This window comes from Akebia trifoliata, chromosome 15 (assembly GCF_017979445.1).
Source record: "Akebia trifoliata isolate Shusen 1 chromosome 15, ASM1797944v1, whole genome shotgun sequence".
NCBI lineage: Eukaryota > Viridiplantae > Streptophyta > Magnoliopsida > Ranunculales > Lardizabalaceae > Akebia > Akebia trifoliata.
This window is the reverse complement of record NC_141389.1, coordinates 3,091,938-3,111,675: the sequence shown is the minus strand read 5'-3', so window position 1 is coordinate 3,111,675 and position 19,738 is coordinate 3,091,938. Positions and strand designations below refer to the sequence as shown.

The following is a 19,738-nucleotide window of genomic DNA, read 5'->3' as shown; positions in this document are numbered from 1 at the left end:
AATATATCTTGCACGTGGTAGACACGTGATCACTTCATAAAAAGCTTGTGTTTATGATCTGGCTTATTTAACCGTCTCAGTAGGTATTAGGTAACGTATCTCTTCTCCCTTCTCTCTTTCTTAATATTTAACAGATCGAGAAATCAAGAGAGAGAGAGAGAGAGAGAGAGAGAGAGAGAGAAGTAATCACTCTTAAACGTTGGTTATTCTTTTTTTTTTTCTCTTTAGTTTTGGTTATCTAGTTACGTATATTTTGACCCATCTGAGAGTTACGTTTATTGGTCTCAATCTGTTACTTAAGGGCTTGACTAGGGTTAGTTCGAACTGACGAGACCTTCACACACACCAACCGAGTTAACAATTGGGTCATTAACGTAGCGAAAGTGTGTGAATCAAGATATTCGATAGGAATTGAGATATTGTGTTTCATGAAACACACAAAACTAGTTTGAATCAATAAATTCAAATTTGGATAAAAAAGAAAAATAAAAAAAATTAAATTGAAACAAGAGAAATAATTAATATTAAATTTATTAAATGAATAATAATTCGAAATTCGTATGTGAAGTTCCTTATATAGATAATTTCATCATAACAACATAAAATCCTTCTAAAATATTAAAAATTAACATTCTCAATTTATTTATAAGATAATTCTAATTTTCTAACCCTATTTAGAATTCACTTTTAAATATTTTTATTTATAACATAAATAATATAAATAGATTTAAAATAAAATAAAAACTAACAAGGAATTATACTTTTAAAGTAACTAAAAAATATAAATCCTACTAAAATTATAAAAGAAAAAAAAATCTTACTAGAATTAGAAAACTACTTAAGATTCTAATTAGATTTTAAGAATTAAAATGAATAGTGAACCGGACTCGAAAGTTTGTCGTAGTAAACACACAAAAAGGTAATTACTAATTTGCCCCTTAAATATATATTGCACGTGGTAGACGCGTGATCACCTCATGAAAAGCTGGTGTTTATGATCTGGCTTATTTAACCGTCTCAGTAGGTTTAGGTAGCGTATCTCTTCTCCCTTCTCTCTCTCAATATTTCACAGATCGAGAAATCGAGAGAGAAAGAGAGAGAGAGAGAAGCAATCACTCTCAAAAATCCGAAAAAATAAGCAGAAACTTAGACAGATAGATCAGAAAAACAAGCTCTCATCCATCCATTAATGGCGGACGCATATTGTTCAGATTGCAAGAGAAGTACAGAAGTGGTTTTCGATCACTCGGCAGGGGACACGGTTTGTTCTGAGTGCGGACTCGTCTTGGAGGCTCACTCCATTGATGAGACATCCGAGTGGAGAACCTTCGCTAATGAATCGGGCGATAACGATCCAGTCCGAGTCGGTGGACCTTCGAATCCTCTCCTCACTGATGGAGGTCTCTCCACTGTGATCTCCAAACCTAATGGTGCTTCTGGAGATTTCCTCTCTTCTTCTCTTGGTCGATGGCAGAATCGTGGTTCTAATCCTGATCGATCTCTCATTCTCGCCTTCAAAACCATCGCCACCATGTCTGATAGGTTCAAATCTCTCCGTTTCTGCAAATTTTATTTCTTAGATCTTGTATTTATTTGTTAATATTCTGTTTTGCGGATTGGATTTTGTTATTTGTGGTATACAAAAGCCTGGAATTCATGTTTCTTGGTTGGAAATTGTTTGAATCGGTAATATTCCGATTGTTCGTTTTTAGGGTTAGCGATGGCCTTTTTTTTTACTGAAATATTTGTAGTTTTCATATGTTGGAAATAATAAATGGATTTAAATCATGGTTTCAAAACTCGTTTGAGACCGAGACGTATTGCCCAAATTGTCTTGGCATCACGCGTGGATGAGACGAGACTCAAAACCAAGTTTTAAAACCATGGTTTAAATATGTTTCTTTAAGTTTTATGTTATTAAGAGTTATTGTAGATATTCCTGATTTAAATAAATTTCTTGATTTCAGGTTGGGCCTTGTTGCAACCATAAAGGTACACTATTTAACTTACCATTATCACACCTGACGTTTTAATTAGTGATGCATGTGTGTGCGTGCAAGTGTGTGTTTAGATAAGTTTACTTGATATTGTTTCTGTTAGTTGAATTAAAGGTGATGTTGAGTGTGATGGGTATTGCATCGATTAAGCTTTTGATGAAATTAATGAATTTTTTTCATAGATTATGTATTGCTCATCCGTAGGGTTTGTTTTCTGTTTCACTTTATTCTATATGCTAGTTCTACTACTACACACATTTGATTAATACCAATTGTTCAGGTATAACCGAGAATACATGCTTAAACTTGTGGCGTACATACGAGTTCACTCAGAGTTCAGATGTATAGTTTGTGAAATGTGTAGCTTGACTAAATCTAGTTCAATGTCTACAAAGGATTAAATTAGTGAGCCTAATGTTAATAATGATAAAAACTACCATGATGCTAACCCTACGGGTTTCTAATTGTGGAGAAGTTAAAGACTAAGAAAGAAGTCTTTTGGGCCTGATTTTCTAGTCTACATGATAGTGGAAATAGAAACAAGGTGAAGAAGGACATAAAGATAGTTTTAAACATAGAAAGTGGTCCTTCATCTTATGAGGAAGCGACATTATCACAAGACACTTCTTTCTGGAAAGAAGCAGTTGAAGATGAAATTGAATCAGTAGTTTCCAATCACATTTGAGAATTGGTTGATCTCCCTCACAGTTCAAAGGAAATAGGATGCTCATGGATATTTAGAAAGAAATTAAATGCTGATGGATCAATTGATAAATTTAATGTTAGATTCATCACTAAATGTTATAGGCAAAGGAAATTGTAGATTATTACGATACCTATGCTTCTGCTGCTCAAATTTCACCCATTAGGGTCTTAATTTCTTTTGCTTCCATTCAGCTAATGGTATCCTAAATGGATGCAAAAATTGCGTTCTTAAATGAATTATCGTTGGTGGTATATTTCTTTCTTTTCTCTTTAGTTTTGGTTATCTAGTTACATATATTTTGACCCATCTGAGACTTACATTTATTGGTCTCAATTTGTTACTTGAGGGCTTGGCTTGGGTTAGTTCGAACTAACGAAAACTTCACACACACACACCAACCGAATTAACTATTGGGTCATTGACGTAACGAAAACGTGTGAATCAAGAGATTTGATAGGAATTGAGATATTATGTTCCATGGAACACACAAAACCAGTTTGAATCAATAGATTCAAACTTGGACAAGAAAGAAAAATCAGAAAATTAAATTGAAACAAGAGAAATAACTAAATTTGAAATTTATTGAATAAATAATAATTCAAAATTCGTATGTGAAGCTCCTTATATAGATAACCTCATCATAACAACTTAGAATCCTTCTAAAATACTAAAAATTAACATTTTCAACCTATTTATAACATAATACTAATTTCTAATCTTATTAGAACTCAAATTGTACACTACTAAATACTTCTATTTATAACCTAAATGATACATATGGATTTAAAACAAAATAGAAACTAACAAGGAATTGTACTTCTAAAGTAACTAGAAAATAGAAATCCTACTAAAACTAGAAAATATAAATCCTACTAAAACTAGAAAATAGAAACAAATCCTACTAGAATTAGAAAACTACTTAAGATTCTAACTTGATTTATAGATGTTCTAAATAAGTAATGCACGTTACACATTTGAGTGATTACAACTCAATCAACACACCATTCACCTTCTATCGCACAACAGACGATTGGATTCAAATCAACACTCCTCTTTGTCCTGGCTATACAATGGGCAATCAGATGGATGAGATTAATCCATTTTAATGATTAACAAGTCAACCATCGATGTACACAGTGTGAGTTGCATGCACAAATTCTAAAGTGCCTTTCAACGTGCACTACACATAAGCACATGCATGATTGCGATGATGGCGTTTTTACTAGTTTATCAATTTTTTAGTCCTCACAGTTGAACAACTAAGAGTAAAAGGTTAATTTCTATATATAAGTTAGAGGGGGATGGACTTTACTTGTCCAACGTGGGACTAAACTTTTGAGAAAATCATTTTTTTTTGTTTATTCGGATGATAATGGTCTCGAAAATACAGGCTGATTGTTTTTATTGGGGTGGCAATATACTCTATTTTTCTTGTTGTTGGAGACCCTAAATTTTTTGGGATTGATTTTCCTATGTAATTTTTAGTGGGGATAACAATCTCAAAATTGCCTCCATCATGGGGTGATTATAAAAAGAAATTAAAGCATGACAAGAAGAGATATTCTTTGGAATATCTCCAACTCACCTTCACATTGAATGTTGTCGAATTCAAGGATTCGAGATATAAGAAGGAAGAGAAATTGGAGACAAATACCAAAGAGAATGTTGTTGAAAGTGTGGAACAAATAATTCAAAAATTAATGCGCCACCTCGGCAATCTTGGGGGCTAATTATCCTAAAATTGCCACCATCATGGTATGTTTATAAAAGGAACTTAAAACATGATGAGAGGAAATGTATTTTGTAATCTTTCCAATGTTAACTTCGAATAAGAGAAGATCCAAGGATTCAAGATAAGAAGGATCAACAATTGGAAGCAAATATCAAAGTGAATGTTGTTGGAAGTGGCACAAATAATTCAAAATTAATGTGCTACCTAAACAATCGCAAAAACTCAAGAAAGACAGTTGATCCCAACCACAAGAAAAAGAAAAGAAATTGCTTGTCATTGTTCCCAAGACTAACATTATCGAAAGAAACAAGAAAGCAAAAAAAAAAAAAAAAGTATATATATAGGGGGCAGTTCAAGGGACATATGTAAAAACAATGGTTTTTCAAAATATGGGTTAGAGGTTTTGGATTGAGCTGATTTTTTGCGAGGATGGTCACTATGATGAGAAGATCATCCTCACAAAAAATCAGCTCAATCTGAAACTTCTAAATCCATCAAAAGTGATTTAGAAATTATTGAAAAAAATTGGTAAAAAACCGACGGTCGACATTCTAAATCACTTTTAATGGGGTTAGAAGTTTCAGATTTGACTGATTTTTTTTTCCGGATGATCTTCCCATCATAGAGATCGTCCTCACAAAAAATCAGCTCAATCCGAAACTTCTAAACCATATTTTGAAAATTTATTAATGTTACATTGTTTTTACATATGTTTTTTCACATGTCCCTTGATCCTGACCCATATATATATATATAACATCCCAAACACTTACTTTTTGCGTGCTCTCTTTAAACTTGAACATTAATGGTCTTGTGCATGTATCTCACATTCTCAGTTTCACAAGTGTTGTAAGGACTGTCTAATTTCCCATGGGAAGCAACCTCACTTCCACCCTTATATAGGTAAGTCTATCAAGGGTGACCCTGCTAAATAATATTCACAACTTAATCAGTCATACTCATCCTCTATCAATGTAAGACTCAAAAACACTAGATGACATCCTTCCTATAATGAGACATAAAAATAAAATACATCATTCTCATCGATATTTAGTGTTTTCATTTCCATCACTCTATTGATTTTTTTTGTACCCATTGCAACTAGCCTATATTTCAAAGCCTCTGTTAGGTTTTCATAGTGGGTGATAACCTATTTAATGGACCTTAACCCTATTTCCTTAGATGTTTTACTTATCATATCTCTTGCAAGGCCTTTTGTTAGTGGATCTGCTATGTTTGGAATTGATTCTACATGGTCAACTGTTATTACTCCATGCTTGAGTAATTCCTTCAGTTAATTGCCTCAAGTTAATGTGCCTCGATTTATTGTTAGTAGTCTTTCTTGTTACAACACGTGATCAGGAGATGACTTTATCTTGAGGAATATGTATACACCAACAAATTCCTCAACCATTCCTTTTCTTTACTTGCAACAACTTAAGCAATAGTTCAGACTCCATAGTTATGTGTAAAGTGCATACTTGCTTCTTTGATCCTCTTTAGATCGCCACGCCTCCCAATGTAAGATACAACCGGTAGTTGACTTAGATTTTGACTCCTCACAGTTCAATTTAGCATCACCATATAACCTTCTAATACAACAGAATATTCTTGGAATTGTAAGTGATAGTTTAAGGTTTCTTTCATGTGTCTAGAAATTGCATTCTGGTGTTATTTTCTTGGGTTGTGAGTAAATCTACTAAGCATGCCTACATCAAAGGAGATATCGGATCTAATGCAATGCAAAGCGTATATTATACACCCTATCACCCTATCACACTAGCATATTCTAGCAGTGACCAACACCAACTTTTATGTTTCATTAACTTGATACTTGGATCATATGGGAGTTGAGATTGGCGTATGGTCCATGTTACCATTATCACTTCTCAATGGTCACTCCCTTTATCCTTAATAATTACAACTACACTAATATTATGTATTGAGAATAAATGCATCTACTGGCGTCATTCACTTCAAATCAACTTGACAAAACCACTTGGTCAAATTTCTCATACCGCTGCTTTGGAGCTTGTTTCAGACGATAAAGAGATTGTTACAAACTATTTTTCTTGGCATTGTTGAAAATACCCTTCACATTGTTCAAGATAGATTTAGGAGTGCGGTTTTCACATCCATTTAGTGTACCTCTAGAGATGACCGCACCAAGATTTTTTTTTATTGGACAAGAAATTTATTGAAAGACAGGAAAAGGCAAAGGAGGACAAGAGGCCTACCTTCAAGACAAAACAAACAACTACAGACCGAACCTTAAGATTTACAAAGAAACTCCCATCTAAAAATGAAATCCTCAAAGAAAACAGCTCTAAAATCAGCGTATAATTTTGATACTGAAAATGATTTCTTGCAGCAAGAGAAATTAAGTTCCTAGTAGTTAATATCCGAGCAACTTAATATCCAAGCAGCAGGAGCATAGATGTTGAAATTATCTACACCTTGCCTTTCCCTATTACCTTTAGTGATAATCTAATCTTAAATTTATTAATTGATCCATCAACATTTATTCTTAGGATATATCCATTTGTGCCTTTGATTTCTAATTGCCCAATGGATTCACCTCATTACTATTTTCATGAAATGTTGATTCACTTGAAATGTTCCTTTTCCTAGAAAGTCTGAAGTTCTCTACTTTCCATTGAATGATGATCCTGTAATTTGTTTTGAAGGATCGAGCCAATGAGATATATAAGAAGGTAGAAGATCAAAAATCAATTAGAGGAAGAAATCAGGATGCAATTTTGGCTGCTTGCCTCTACATTGCTTGTCGACAAGAAGACAAGCCTCGCACAGTAAAGGGTACAGCTTATGCTTCCTTAACATCTGGATGCTTCCTGATTTATCTTTCTCAGTGTCTCTTAGTCTTCCATGAATCTGTGGGTTTCAAATAGAAATTTGCTCTGTGGCCAACGGAGCGACAAAAAAGGAAATTGGCCGAGCAAAAGAGTACATCGTGAAATTACTGGAGGTAGAAATGGGCCAATCAATGGAGATGGGAACTATACATGCCGGAGATTTTCTGGTGAGTTTGTTGGTGTAATGATAATAATAATTATTTTTTGAGAGATTTTATTGCCACAGCAACTTTTGCTAGCACCACCCCAAATCATATGTAAATCACCAAAGAATTGCACACATCTGGGTGTGGCACTAGCAAAAGTTGGTGTGGCCATAGAAGCTCTCTATTATTTTTTCCTGTGCATGAGGTTTTTTGTTCTTTTACCAGTTTGCTTTGCTACCACTAAAACTAACTCAACTTTATAATCTACAGAGGCGTTTTTGTTCCCATCTAGGCATGACCAATCAAGCTGTTAAGGCTGCCCAAGAAGCAGTGCAGAAGTCAGAAGAGCTTGACATAAGGTAGTACTGGTTTATTCTTAATTATTGGCAAACATACTTCCATTGCCTACAACTTTAGAGGGTCTTATGTGTTTCTCCAGTTTGCTTCTGCTACAGTACATATAACAGGACTGTTAAATAGAACATAATAAGACGTGCAAGGCATATGCCTCACTGCAAGGTTCATTAAAAACTTCCTGTGGGTATACCATATAATTAGAGTATTTAGAAATGAGGTTAATTATAAAATAATAATATATGCCAAGAAAGTTGTTCAATTGGTTTGATTTATAAATAAATTTTGTAATATTTAGTATTATGCAGATTAAGTTCTTAAAAAATGGTAGTAGAAACTTTCAGATATGCAATTCAGATGTTTCTTTCTTCTTGAAATTTAAAAAACAATATTTTCTATTGTTATTAATTCAAGGAATAAAACTTGGAGACTTAATCATGTGGATTTGAAAGATGAAAAGTGTAAATATGTTGTGGCTACCAATTTTTCTATGTATCAGTTTTAATTATTATTTTTTGATCGGGTAAGCTGGGGTATTTAGAGACCCCACCCTTTTATTAAAAAATAAGCACTAAATCTTGAGTGGTTTCTTCATGAATAATGCTTTGAAGTTCTTGAGGATTACATTCCTCATTGACTTTAAACTGAAAAACTTTCATGGAAAATACCCAACTGGGCTAGGTAATCTACCTTTGTATCAGCTTATCTCCATTGAAACTCAAATCTGCACTCCTCAAACCTTTGAGCCATGTCTTTTATATCCTCAAATTCTTTCTCATACTTCCAAGATGCTTCATAATTTCTCTCCACACTTCTGATAAGAGTAAAGAAAGTCTGAGCAAACAATTACATGGGAAGTGTTTTTTGTTCTTGCAAATTTTAACACTTCAAGTGTTGCTTTCATCTCAATTTTTTTTTTTTTTTTTTGTCACACATCCACTCCAGCCTCCAAGTTTAAACTTTCCGTTTGAGTCTCTTCCTTTGAATCCAATCCCACCTCCTTCCAATGATAAGATCCATCTGTATTTATTGTTGTGTATCCTTTCTCTGGCCATGCCCAGAAGAAGCATTTAGTTGGAGGTGAAACAATACTTTGTGTATCTTTTTTCCTCAATATATTTTGCTATAATCCAATTTGCCCACATTGGTTTTCTTTTAGTAATTTCCCAGAAAGGTTTCACATTCCTATCCGGTTCGAATTACTTAATCGTCTAAAGCCAAGCCCCCCCACCCCCTACACAGCTAAAAAAAAAGAAAAAAAAAAAAAATCTGCACAGGGTTTACAAAAATTTGCTCCATTTGGTTAGGATGAAAAGAATGGGATAAGGACGAACCATTCCAAAGATGATTTTATTTTCTTCAAAATTCTCAAGGAAATATTGAACGAGGATGTCCAGTAACTTCGCAATGAATTTAGGACAGTTTGATTAGTTCTACCCAACTAATGCTTAATGGCTAACTGAGTGCTTGACCTCTCACCCAGCTCTGTAAATGTTTTGAGTAACTATTTTATTGATAGCAACAAGGGAACCAATACTCACCCCTAAATTCCACTCAAAATGTCTCGGACTCACTTGTGCCGTCTTACTAGCACATATATCACTGTTTCTTGGTTGATTTGCTCATCCAATCCAAATCTCATCCATGGACAGCCCAAATATCATTATAGTAACCCTGTTTCTTTTCTTTTGCAGGAGAAGCCCTATCTCAGTGGCTGCAGCTGTTATCTATATGATAACACAGCTATCGGATGACAAAAAGCCTCTGAGAGGTTTGGAAATAGTGTACCTATCTACATCATTGCATCACACATCATATACAACTACTATGTTATTTGATCCGTTTTAAGTAAATAATCTGTAAGTGCTATGGGTACAGATATCTCACTTGCAACTGGAGTGGCTGAAGGCACCATCAGGAATTCGTATAAAGACCTCTACCGATATGCTTCAAGGTTGATACCTAGTTGGTATGCCAAGGAAGAGGACCTGAGGGGACTCTGTAGCCCCTAAGAAAATTATTTAACTAATTATAGTAATAACAAGAATAATATGGTGCACCCTTCCCCCTAAGCAACCCCCAATTTGTATTTTGAGACTAATGCGGATTGAAAATGGTAGACTTTCTTCGAGCATTTGTGGCGTGATAATAACTTTTTTCTGTTATTACTATTTATATTAATCAATTTATTTACCAATTTCCTTTCATAGCTATGTTGCTTAACTATGTGAATTCTTCTAGCTCATCAGCCAAGCCGGATTAAAAGGTGATGTTACTATCATTATTGATAAAGCTTATGTTGTGGGACACCCAACTTTTTTGCAACATGTAATCAACGACAATGGCAGAGCCTTATCCCAAAGATTTGGGGTCGACTAAATGAAAAATATCCAAAACCAAGTCTTTTGTTGCTCTGAGAGAGTTCATATTTGTTTTCATCATCTCTATTCAAATTCTTTTGGGTCTTCCTTTCACTTTTTTAGGATTTTTAATTTGAATATATATATAGGGTCCCGTTCAGCAACAAACATTTTGGCAAAACATTTTTCAAAACATGGGTTAGAGGTTTTGGAATGGGCTGATTTTTGGTGAGGATGATCTCTACGGTGAGGAGATCATCATCACCAAATATCAGCCCATTCCAAAACTTCTAACCCCAGTTTACAAGTTGAAAAATCGTGGACCGTCCATTTTTTGTAAACCATTTTTGATAGGGTTAGAAGTTTTGGAATGGGCTGATTTTGGGTGAGGATGATCTCCTCACCGTAGAGATCATCCTCACCAAAAATCAGCCCATTCCAAAACCTCTAACCCATGTTTTGAAAAATGTTTGCCAAAATGTTTGTTGCTGAACATTTCCCATATATATATATATAGAAGGTCAGGATTTGTGTACACATATATTTACAGCGTGTTGTTTTTCCTATGTGGGCTAAAAGTTTCGGATTGAGATGATTTTCTCATCAAAAGTGGTTTACAAAACATGGATGGTCCATGATTCTTCAATTCATAAATATGGGTTAGAAGTTTTAGAATTAGCTGATTTTTGGTGGTGATGATTTTCTCATCATAGAGATCAACTTTACAAAAAATCAGTTCAATCCGAAACTTTTAGCTCACACAGAACAAACATGTAGATATATGTGTACATGGGTGCTGACCCATACATATACATATATTGTAATTGGGTAAGTTATTTACAGGCCCAATTAAAAGAAATATAAAAGTTGAAGATCCTAAAAGAGCAGCGCAAGATGATGAAGCTCTACGATTTAGGCTTCTACTTGGTTCATCGAGTGTTAAGAAACTCGTTATGAGATAAGGCTGGCAATGTAAGGCTTTTCTTTTCTTCTAAGAAACCTTCTGGTGAACCTCATGGTGATGGTTTGAGTAATTTTAGGGATGATTACTAATACACTGAGGTTAGGTTTGTGTTTTTGGGGTAACATCTAATGGTATTAATCACTCAATAACTTGATCTTAGGAGTTATCCAAATAAGCGTGACTGCTCATTTTCCACTAACCTCGGCTATTTGAGCTGCGGGTTCAGAGCGAGCTGCTTCAAGAAGTCTATGCAGTTTGATCTCAGGATCAAATATTCAGCATTGAGATGCACAATGCAGTCCAAAGCACCTTTGGCTGGGGTCTATTAAAACCAATTTTTTTTTTTTTTGGGTGTTGGAATTTCCACTGAGAACTTTAAAAAGAATTTCTTTTGAGACCTTCACCCCAATTAGAAGCGAGGATTTATTATATATATATATAGGGAGCGGTTCAACGGTCCTAAAGTTTGCCAAACATTTTTCAAAACATGGGTTAGAAGTTTTGGAATGAGCTGATTTTTTGTGAGGATGTGAAGAGATCATCTCTAAAAATCAGCTCATTTTGAAATTTCTAACCCTAGTCTACAAATTGAAAAATCGTGGACCGTCCAATTTTTGTAAATCACTTTTGATGGGGTTAGAAGTTTTGGAATAGGCTGATTTTTGATGAGGATAATCTCCCCATCATAGAGATCATCCTCATAAAAAATCAACTCATTACAAAACTTCTAACCTATGTTTTGAAAAATGTTTGGCAAACTTTAGGGCTGTTGAAGATCATTCTCATAAAAAATCAGCCTATTCCAAAACTTCTAACCTCATGTTTACAAGTTGAAAAATCGTGGACCGTCCATTTTTTGTAAACCATTTGTGATGGGGTTAGAAGTTTTGGAATGGGCTGATTTTTTGTAAGGATGATCTCCTCACCATAGAGATCATCCTCACCAAAAATCAGCTTATTCCAAAACTTCTAACCCATGTAGGGCAAAACATGTTGGGCAGATTGTTGGGTAAATGGTTGGGTGTCGAACGTTTCCCATATATATATAGGGTCCCGTTCGGCACTTAACCATTTACCCAACATGTTTTGTCTTACATGGGTTCGAAGTTTTGGAATAGGCTAATTTTTGGCGAGGATGATCTTTATGGCGGGGAGATCATCCTCACCAAAAATCAGCCCATTCCAAAACTTCTAACTCAATCACAAATGGTTTACAAAAAATAGACGGTTTATGATTTTTCAACTTGTAAACATGGGGTTAGAAGTTTTGGAATGGACTGATTTTTGGTGAGGATGATCTTCTAACCGTAGAGATTATCCTCACAAAAAATCAGCCCATTCCAAAACTTCTAACCCATGTAGGATAAAACATGTTGGGCAATTGTTGGGTGCTGAGCATTTCCCATATGTATATATATATAAAATATGAGTAAGATTTCACCGTGAAAATCTAAAGGTTTTTTCCTGGGAGCCTTCTCCCAAAGAGGGGCCTTAAGTGATTGCCTAAATGGCCTTATGGTTGAGTTGCTCCTGAGACTTCATCTAAACTTAATAATTTTGTGTTGTTTTCAAGTTGTGTTCGCAGATTGTGTTAAAATTGCCACTCCTTGACTTCTGACATTCTATGAGAGATTAATATTAAAATGATAGAAATAAGTCAATAACCCACCTTAATTCTTTATCGAATAGGCAAAAATAATGGATCAGATAGAGTTTAATCTCCGCACACAACATTATCTGGCCCGTCTCACTGGAGTTTGGGGATGATTTCTCTAAATCTAAGATCCGACTTGTCTCACTGGAATTTGGGATGATTTCTTTGAATCTAGGTTGGGCTGGCAATGGGTTAGATGGAGTTATTTCCATATCCTCATCCAACTTTACATCTGGTTATTCATATTCAATTTTTTACCCATTTATTTTAAAAATATCCATATCTGATTATTTATCCACTTTTTTAAAGGATATCCATATTTGACTTTTACCCAAAGTTCAAGCTGATATCCAAGTCGGAAATATATAACTCATTATGAAGATAATGGAAAAACCTTAATTTTAAGTTATACATATATTTTATTTTGAATTTACCGTGCTAAACTTGAATAAACGGATATTTGGTAGGATAGGACATACATCCATATCCGACTAAATTTACTTGATTAAAAATGTTCGGATAAAAATAATTGCGAATAAATTTACTTGAATTCTTAATCACATAAAAAATTGGTACCCATACCCAAATATCTCGGATAAGATGAGTCGAGTAAGTGGCTATTATTCGATCCATTGCCAACCCTAAATCTAGGGATGTTTTTAGTTTGAAGTGAAATTTATACCGATCCGATCTAGTTGTCTGATTCGACAGATTTGGATATGGTCTTTGTATGATCTAATTCGGATCCAGGTTTAAAATTTTTAATCTGGATCCACATATAGATATACTAAAATCCAACCTGGATCCGACCCATTTTATATCCTAGGTAACCAACCAACAATTGTACATAGGAGCTAAGAAACACCAAAAGAAAAAATAAAATAAGAGAGTTTCTAACGCCACACCAATTTTTACTAATGCCACACCAACTGTGTGCAATTTCATATATTGGAATTGGTGTGAAATTAGTAAAACTTGATGTGGCAATAGTAGTTCTATAAAATAAAATATAAGAAATGTAAGAGAGATGGAAGAAGAGATGACTAGGCTTCTGTCAAAGACTTTCCGTTCTCTGAAGTGCCACCACACACCGCCTCACAAGTATTCATTATCATCATCATCATCATCAAGGACATCATCAAAGGCATCATCATCATCATTAAGGACATCATCATCATCATCATGGTTGGTGTATCTGATCATCTCCACCAACAAACCCAAAAAGACATATGTAGGCGTCACCACCAATTTCTCTCGCCGGTAACATTTTCCTTATTTCTTCTACTCTCACCCCTCACCCCTCACCTCCCTTTAATTCCACTAAATTGAATTCTACCCCTTCTCTAGGGATTGATTATGAATTTTATGGATCTAAATATAATAAATTTATTTATGTTACCCCGGATACGGTACAGACACGGCATCTTGTATGAAAGAAAGATTCACTTTAATTGATTTAAAAAGAATCTATAATTCGATTAAATTGGAACAATTTCCAATTATCCCCAAAAAACAAAAAAAAAAAAATTGCCCTAAATGGGTAGTTGAATTGTTCTATTTTCATTATTTTGTAATATTTATGATGATTTTTATAGATATAGTTGTTTATTGATCACTTAACTTTCCTCTTAATGTGCCTTCAATGAGATTTTTTATTTATTTTTTCTTCTTTTAGGAAAAAGAAATTAACATAATTTATACTTTGAGCTCATCAAGGTTGAAATCACATCTATCACAATTACTACTACATGCAATTAGAAACATTGAGAAGAATGTCTTTTTAAATATATATATATATATATATAATAAAAATGTAGTTTTTTAAAATATTATTTAGTTTGTTGGTTGCAGGTAATTGTGATTAGTACTCACTCTTATAGTAGATAGAATTACAATCAAGATAATGTAATAAAAAGAAATTACACAAACAATGTAGCCCATATCAACAAAATTAAAGTACATTTGAGGGTATTTCTGGTATAAAAGAAATCTTTTGAGGGCAATTTTGGTAGGAAATTCAATTTCCTAGGTGTATTTAATGCACCTAAATGTGTGCCCTTAGGGCACATGTTAACAAAACCAAAAAAATAAATAGTGGTAGTAGAGATGGTTGAACACATATAAGATCTATCATAATTATAAAAAAGGTAAATATATATTATATTGATGATGGGGGTATCCAAACTTATGTTCGACCAGTGGGACCGGAAGAGCTAGAGCTAGAGCCAGAGCCAGAGATAGAGGCTGGGCTAAGGCGCGTGGGTCCCTTCCGCTGGGCATGTGAATCGCACATCACACGCACCGGGTAAGTGAGGGTGCGCCCGAGGAATTAATGCTCATACTGGGTATTGAACTCATGACCTATGAACTTTCACCGCTTATCGATTCGAAATTGCCATTGAACCAACTCCTCGGGGTTAAAAAAAAAAGGAAAAAAAATATATATATGAACTTCTATTATACTCTCTAATGGCAAGGAAGACCTCTACTATTGTCTCCCCACGCTGCGGTAGTGATGTTGTTGTAAGGCTCCTCCCCCACTGGATTCAACAATCTCTATTTAAGAAGCAATGCACTCAGGAGAACATATGCAACATTTTCTTTGACCGTTTGACCGTTCTCCTACAAATATAATGCTTTCGAACAGGTTTTCAACGGATATACTAAGAAGGATAAATTGATAAAAACAAAAATGAAGAGTTGAATGAAATTTTATCTGTAAAGATGAGTTCATTAGAGCCCACAACCTATAGCCCAAGTGAACAAGGTGAGGTGTGGCAGACATACATGTCTCCCATACCAATAGCAAGAGACAAAACTATATATAAACTACTCTTAACATTCTTTTCCCTATTCAATGTGAGACTAAAATGCTTCACAAGGAAACAAGAAAACTCAAAAAAATGCAAACTTGGTAAATGGGTGACTTTTCTCATCGATTTTTCATACATCCAAATGTTTAAATGATCAAACAAGGGTATGCTTCTCAGATCTCCACTTCACATATATATTGAGAAATGCTGTGTGTAGAATGGCCCCACTCACCGCAGAAAATATGAAAATCATATATAACAATCATTAACCTTTTGACATGCACATTTTGTTCAATATATCAGCAATCTCATTGGTACCTATGCCAAAGCTAATTGGCGACACTCCCGCTCTCTCTGTGAATATACTTACCTTGTAACGTAGCTTATATCTTGTGTTGCTTGTCTTATTTCTTTCAACAATTGTATAATCTTGAGGTGGTTTATGTTTTTCATTGACTACACCTATCGATAGTGTTAATAGTGGCTATTTGTTCCCTTTTTCCTTCGGTCTATTATTTGGTGTACTAAAAACCTACAATTTTTTTTGTAGTCTGAAACAACATAACGGTGAGCTTAAAGGAGGAGCAAAAGCATCCCGTGCAGGAAGGCCTTGGATTTGTGCATGCATTATTCAAGGATTTAAGGACCAAAATGAAGGTGGTAGTATCACATCAATCTAAAAAGCAACCATAGCAGCCAAGGGTTCATGTGTTTCTAATCTTCCAGGAAACTATTTGCTTTTCGCAATTACATTCTTACAATGAAGCAAATCTCCCTACAAAATTTCCTATATATGTTTTCTCACAATTTTTTTTATGCATCATGATATTTACAGTTACAAATCTTAACAAACGAGGTGTTTCTTGTTTCCCTCTCATGCATTGTTTCATGTATTTGTTTATCTATGTACGTGGAAACTATAGATAGAATCACATAACTATATGGAACAGCTAAATCTACAGAAATTTTAAATCAATTAAGATTCAATGAATTTGCTCTAGATAGATACATTGTCAAGAACATTACCCACTTTGAGATTTATCTTCTAGCATTTTATTGCTTTCGAACTTGTAGGATGAAATCCTTTGAATATTCTCATCAACTTCTGTAGAATCGTGTACATTAAGATTATCGACTTCATGTGTATTGTCTGGTCCAATGTGTTTGGCATTGTTGACAACCATCATGGAACAAAAAGGCTCTAAATTCTAGCATTTTGTTGCTTTCGAACTTGTAGGATGAAATACCTTGAAGGCCATATTCTCATCAACTTCTTTAGAATCGTGTACATTAAGATTATCGACTTCATGTGTATGGTCTGGTCCAATGTGTTTGGCATTGTTGACAACCATCATGGAACACTTGCTCATTTTGGTTTCTTCTTTCTGATCTTTTAAAGCCTTTTTGTTCCTATGTTAACTGTCAATGCGTATACTATGCAATCTGCCACCATGTTGCAAGTACATGAACTGGATTCCAACATTGAAATTTCCAGTTTTATATATATATATATATTAATTCATCTAGCTTAAAGTTTCTAATGCATATTCTTCTTTGAAGTTGGTTGGGTTACAACATTTCCTCTCTTTCATCTGTATCCCTTTATTATTTTTTCAAATCTATGCCGTTCACTTATAGACATACTTGTTCATGTTGATGCTAGATTTGAATTGTAAATTAATCTATAGGTTTCAATTTGTGAAACAATGTTGATAAATAACTCATTTTTGATCGATGTAAGTGTGAATGAGAGGCTTTTATCTCAGGTATGTGGTATTACCACACAGACTTTACTACCTCATCGTGGTGACACTGGAAAAAAAAAATCTAGAATAATATTTTTTTTTACTAGACGATGGAGTTCCTAGAGAGATCAGTTATGAGAAGTATGAGCTCTCTTGGCCAAGTCAAAACCCATAATGACTTCAATTCTTGGAAGAGTTGTTGACTTCCAAAACAGATATATTGCTTGGTTATGGTTAAGCTGAATTCAGATGTGCTCATGTTTGTGTTGCAATTTGACATTTTGACACCCTCTTTGTAAATCGAAAAAACAAAGATAACACAATTGCACAAAACACAAGGATTTACGTGGTTCGGCAGTGTGCCTACGTCCACGAAACAGAACATGAACAATCACTATTTTCTCATTAGTTTTACAACCCTAGAGATCTCTATTTATCATATCAAGAGTTACCAAAACATGTAAAACTCCCCAAAACAGAAATCCCAAAAAAATAGTAAACCCTTGAGAAAATATTAGATGATTGCCCTTTAAATACCTCTTAAAAAATTCAGGCTGGGGGCTCTGCTCCTTCACCTCCGCAGCTCTGCGTAGTACAGCAGAATACTAGACATTTACACAACAGACCTGTATTGTAACTTATTTGTACTCTCATCACTGCCTGAGCTTGTCCGAAGTGACTTAGATCTGCTACTACTGTTTCCACCCCCACCACCACCACAACAACTCTTTGGGCTAAATATAATTTGTATTAAAAGAGAGAGAAAACAGGAGGTTCAAACAACTGCCTATAAAGCATCTAAAAGAACAAAGCAAGATCAAAAAACCCAATTAGGGGTTGTTGACGGGATGAACAATACTCTCCCCACTAGACAAAGGTCCTCAAAAAAGAGATCTTTTAGTCATCAAAAAGACTACCCCAATAGAAAATAAGTTATAGGATACAGATGATGACATTGCTGATTAAAAATAAGTTCCTTCCCATCCAAGGCTTTTTTATTCTCTACTTCAAAAGATCCCAACAAATTAAAAATGGAGTTAATTTCCATAAAATCCACTTTGTAGAACTGAAGGCTGTGGGCTACAACATCGAAAGCATGGGATAAGTTGAAATTACATGTAAAAAAGGATTAAGTCTCTCCTTGAATTTATCATACACACATGTATGCTAGACATGAACTATTACAAGAAACCATGTACGTGTTTTCTATAGTAGGGATTGAATTATGCCGATTTTGTCTCGGACTTATTAGTAATGTTATTTACTCTATATATTTCAATGTTACTGATACCTCTACTGTTAATTTTTTTTTTCTATAGCTTGCGGGTTTGAGTCGAGATGGAAGAGCTTCTCCCGCAAATTGCCACGAAAAAGGAAAACTGGAGATATGGCTAAAGAAGCCAATACTGGATCAGTTGAACTATTGCAACACAGGCAAGCAGCTTTGAATAAACTCAAAGGTTTATTGGATTTCAGCCACTTAGAAATTGAGTGGAAATTAAACCCTTCTTGATTTGATTCGCAATTAAAAATAAATATATAGGTCGGTTAATTAATTATCCAGCTCGATCCGATAATATCACGGGAAGATGGTGAGATTATTATGTGTATCCAAATGTATTTTATTGTCAGCCAACCCATTGTTGATGGCTAGAAATAATAACTCCCTTGTAACTATGTTCAATTGTTTATTACACTATTCTGAATATTGAATAACAACTCTTGATCTTTATTTGTATAGTTAAACAGAATCAGTCTTGCTCAAGATAGTTTTGTTGATCATTCTTTCTGCCATACTGTGATTGGCGATACGAATCATATTTTAGTGCCCTTGACTGTATCTGAATTTGATTCTTATAGTCACTGAACTAGTGATACAGACAAAATCGATTTTTTTTTAATAGATGGATTGGGCTGTTCATATTGTAAAGGTATTACTTCTTATATCACAAAATCCTTGTGATTTTGTGAAACATATGTATCCATTCTTATGTCACATGCCATATCGGATAGAGTCGTGCCGGAGTGACCTCAAGTTGGAACCTCATATCGCACTTATTTACGTGAAAGTGGATAGGAACCATAGATGCTTTTTCACTCATCTCGATGAAAAGCATCTATGGTTCCCATTCACTCTCACATAAAGAAGTGCGATATGAGGTTCCAACCTGAGGTCACTTGAGCATTATTCTATTGGACATGATATAGGAAAAACTAGGGGTGCAGCTTGATCTGGTTCAAACCAAGAACCGAACCAAATCGAGAGCTTTGGATTGGTTTGGTTCGATTTATAATGAACTTCGGTTCGATTCCGGATTTTAACAAAATAGAGAGCCAACCAATTTGATTAAGTTCTTGGTTCATGCCTTAAAAGAATCGAACCAAATCGATAGC

General features: G+C 34.6%; 2 protein-coding genes and 1 long non-coding RNA gene across 5 annotated transcripts; all 3 read left to right on the top strand.

Moving 5' to 3' along the window:
* Positions 1–1,011: 1,011 nt before the first annotated feature.
* LOC147383928 (transcription initiation factor IIB-like) lies at positions 1,012–10,015 on the top strand. Of its 2 annotated transcripts, none has more exons than XM_086425472.1 (7): positions 1,012–1,542; positions 1,968–1,992; positions 7,123–7,252; positions 7,345–7,475; positions 7,725–7,813; positions 9,503–9,592; positions 9,687–10,015. In XM_086425472.1, exons 1-7 carry the CDS (start codon positions 1,190–1,192, stop codon positions 9,712–9,714), a joined length of 846 nt encoding a protein of 281 aa, XP_086281598.1. In that variant the 5' UTR covers positions 1,012–1,189; the 3' UTR covers positions 9,715–10,015. The 2 variants fall into 2 exon arrangements, with proteins under 2 accessions (XP_086281598.1, XP_086281597.1); XM_086425471.1 differs by having other exon boundaries at positions 1,013–1,542; positions 9,503–9,579.
* LOC147383929 (uncharacterized) lies at positions 1,999–6,416 on the top strand. Its single transcript, XR_015172579.1, has 2 exons — positions 1,999–2,541; positions 2,580–6,416. It is a non-coding gene; the product is annotated as an uncharacterized LOC147383929 (long non-coding RNA).
* Positions 10,016–13,798: 3,783 nt separating the features above from the next.
* Positions 13,799–19,126, top strand: LOC147383927 (Excinuclease ABC, C subunit, N-terminal). 2 transcript variants are annotated; one of them, XM_086426115.1, is made up of 3 exons: positions 13,799–14,046; positions 16,150–16,256; positions 18,664–19,126. In XM_086426115.1, exons 1-3 carry the CDS (start codon positions 13,814–13,816, stop codon positions 18,855–18,857), a joined length of 534 nt encoding a protein of 177 aa, XP_086282241.1. In that variant the 5' UTR covers positions 13,799–13,813; the 3' UTR covers positions 18,858–19,126. The 2 variants fall into 2 exon arrangements, with proteins under 2 accessions (XP_086282241.1, XP_086282240.1); XM_086426114.1 differs by having other exon boundaries at positions 16,150–16,259.
* The last annotated feature ends 612 nt before the right edge of the window (positions 19,127–19,738 follow it).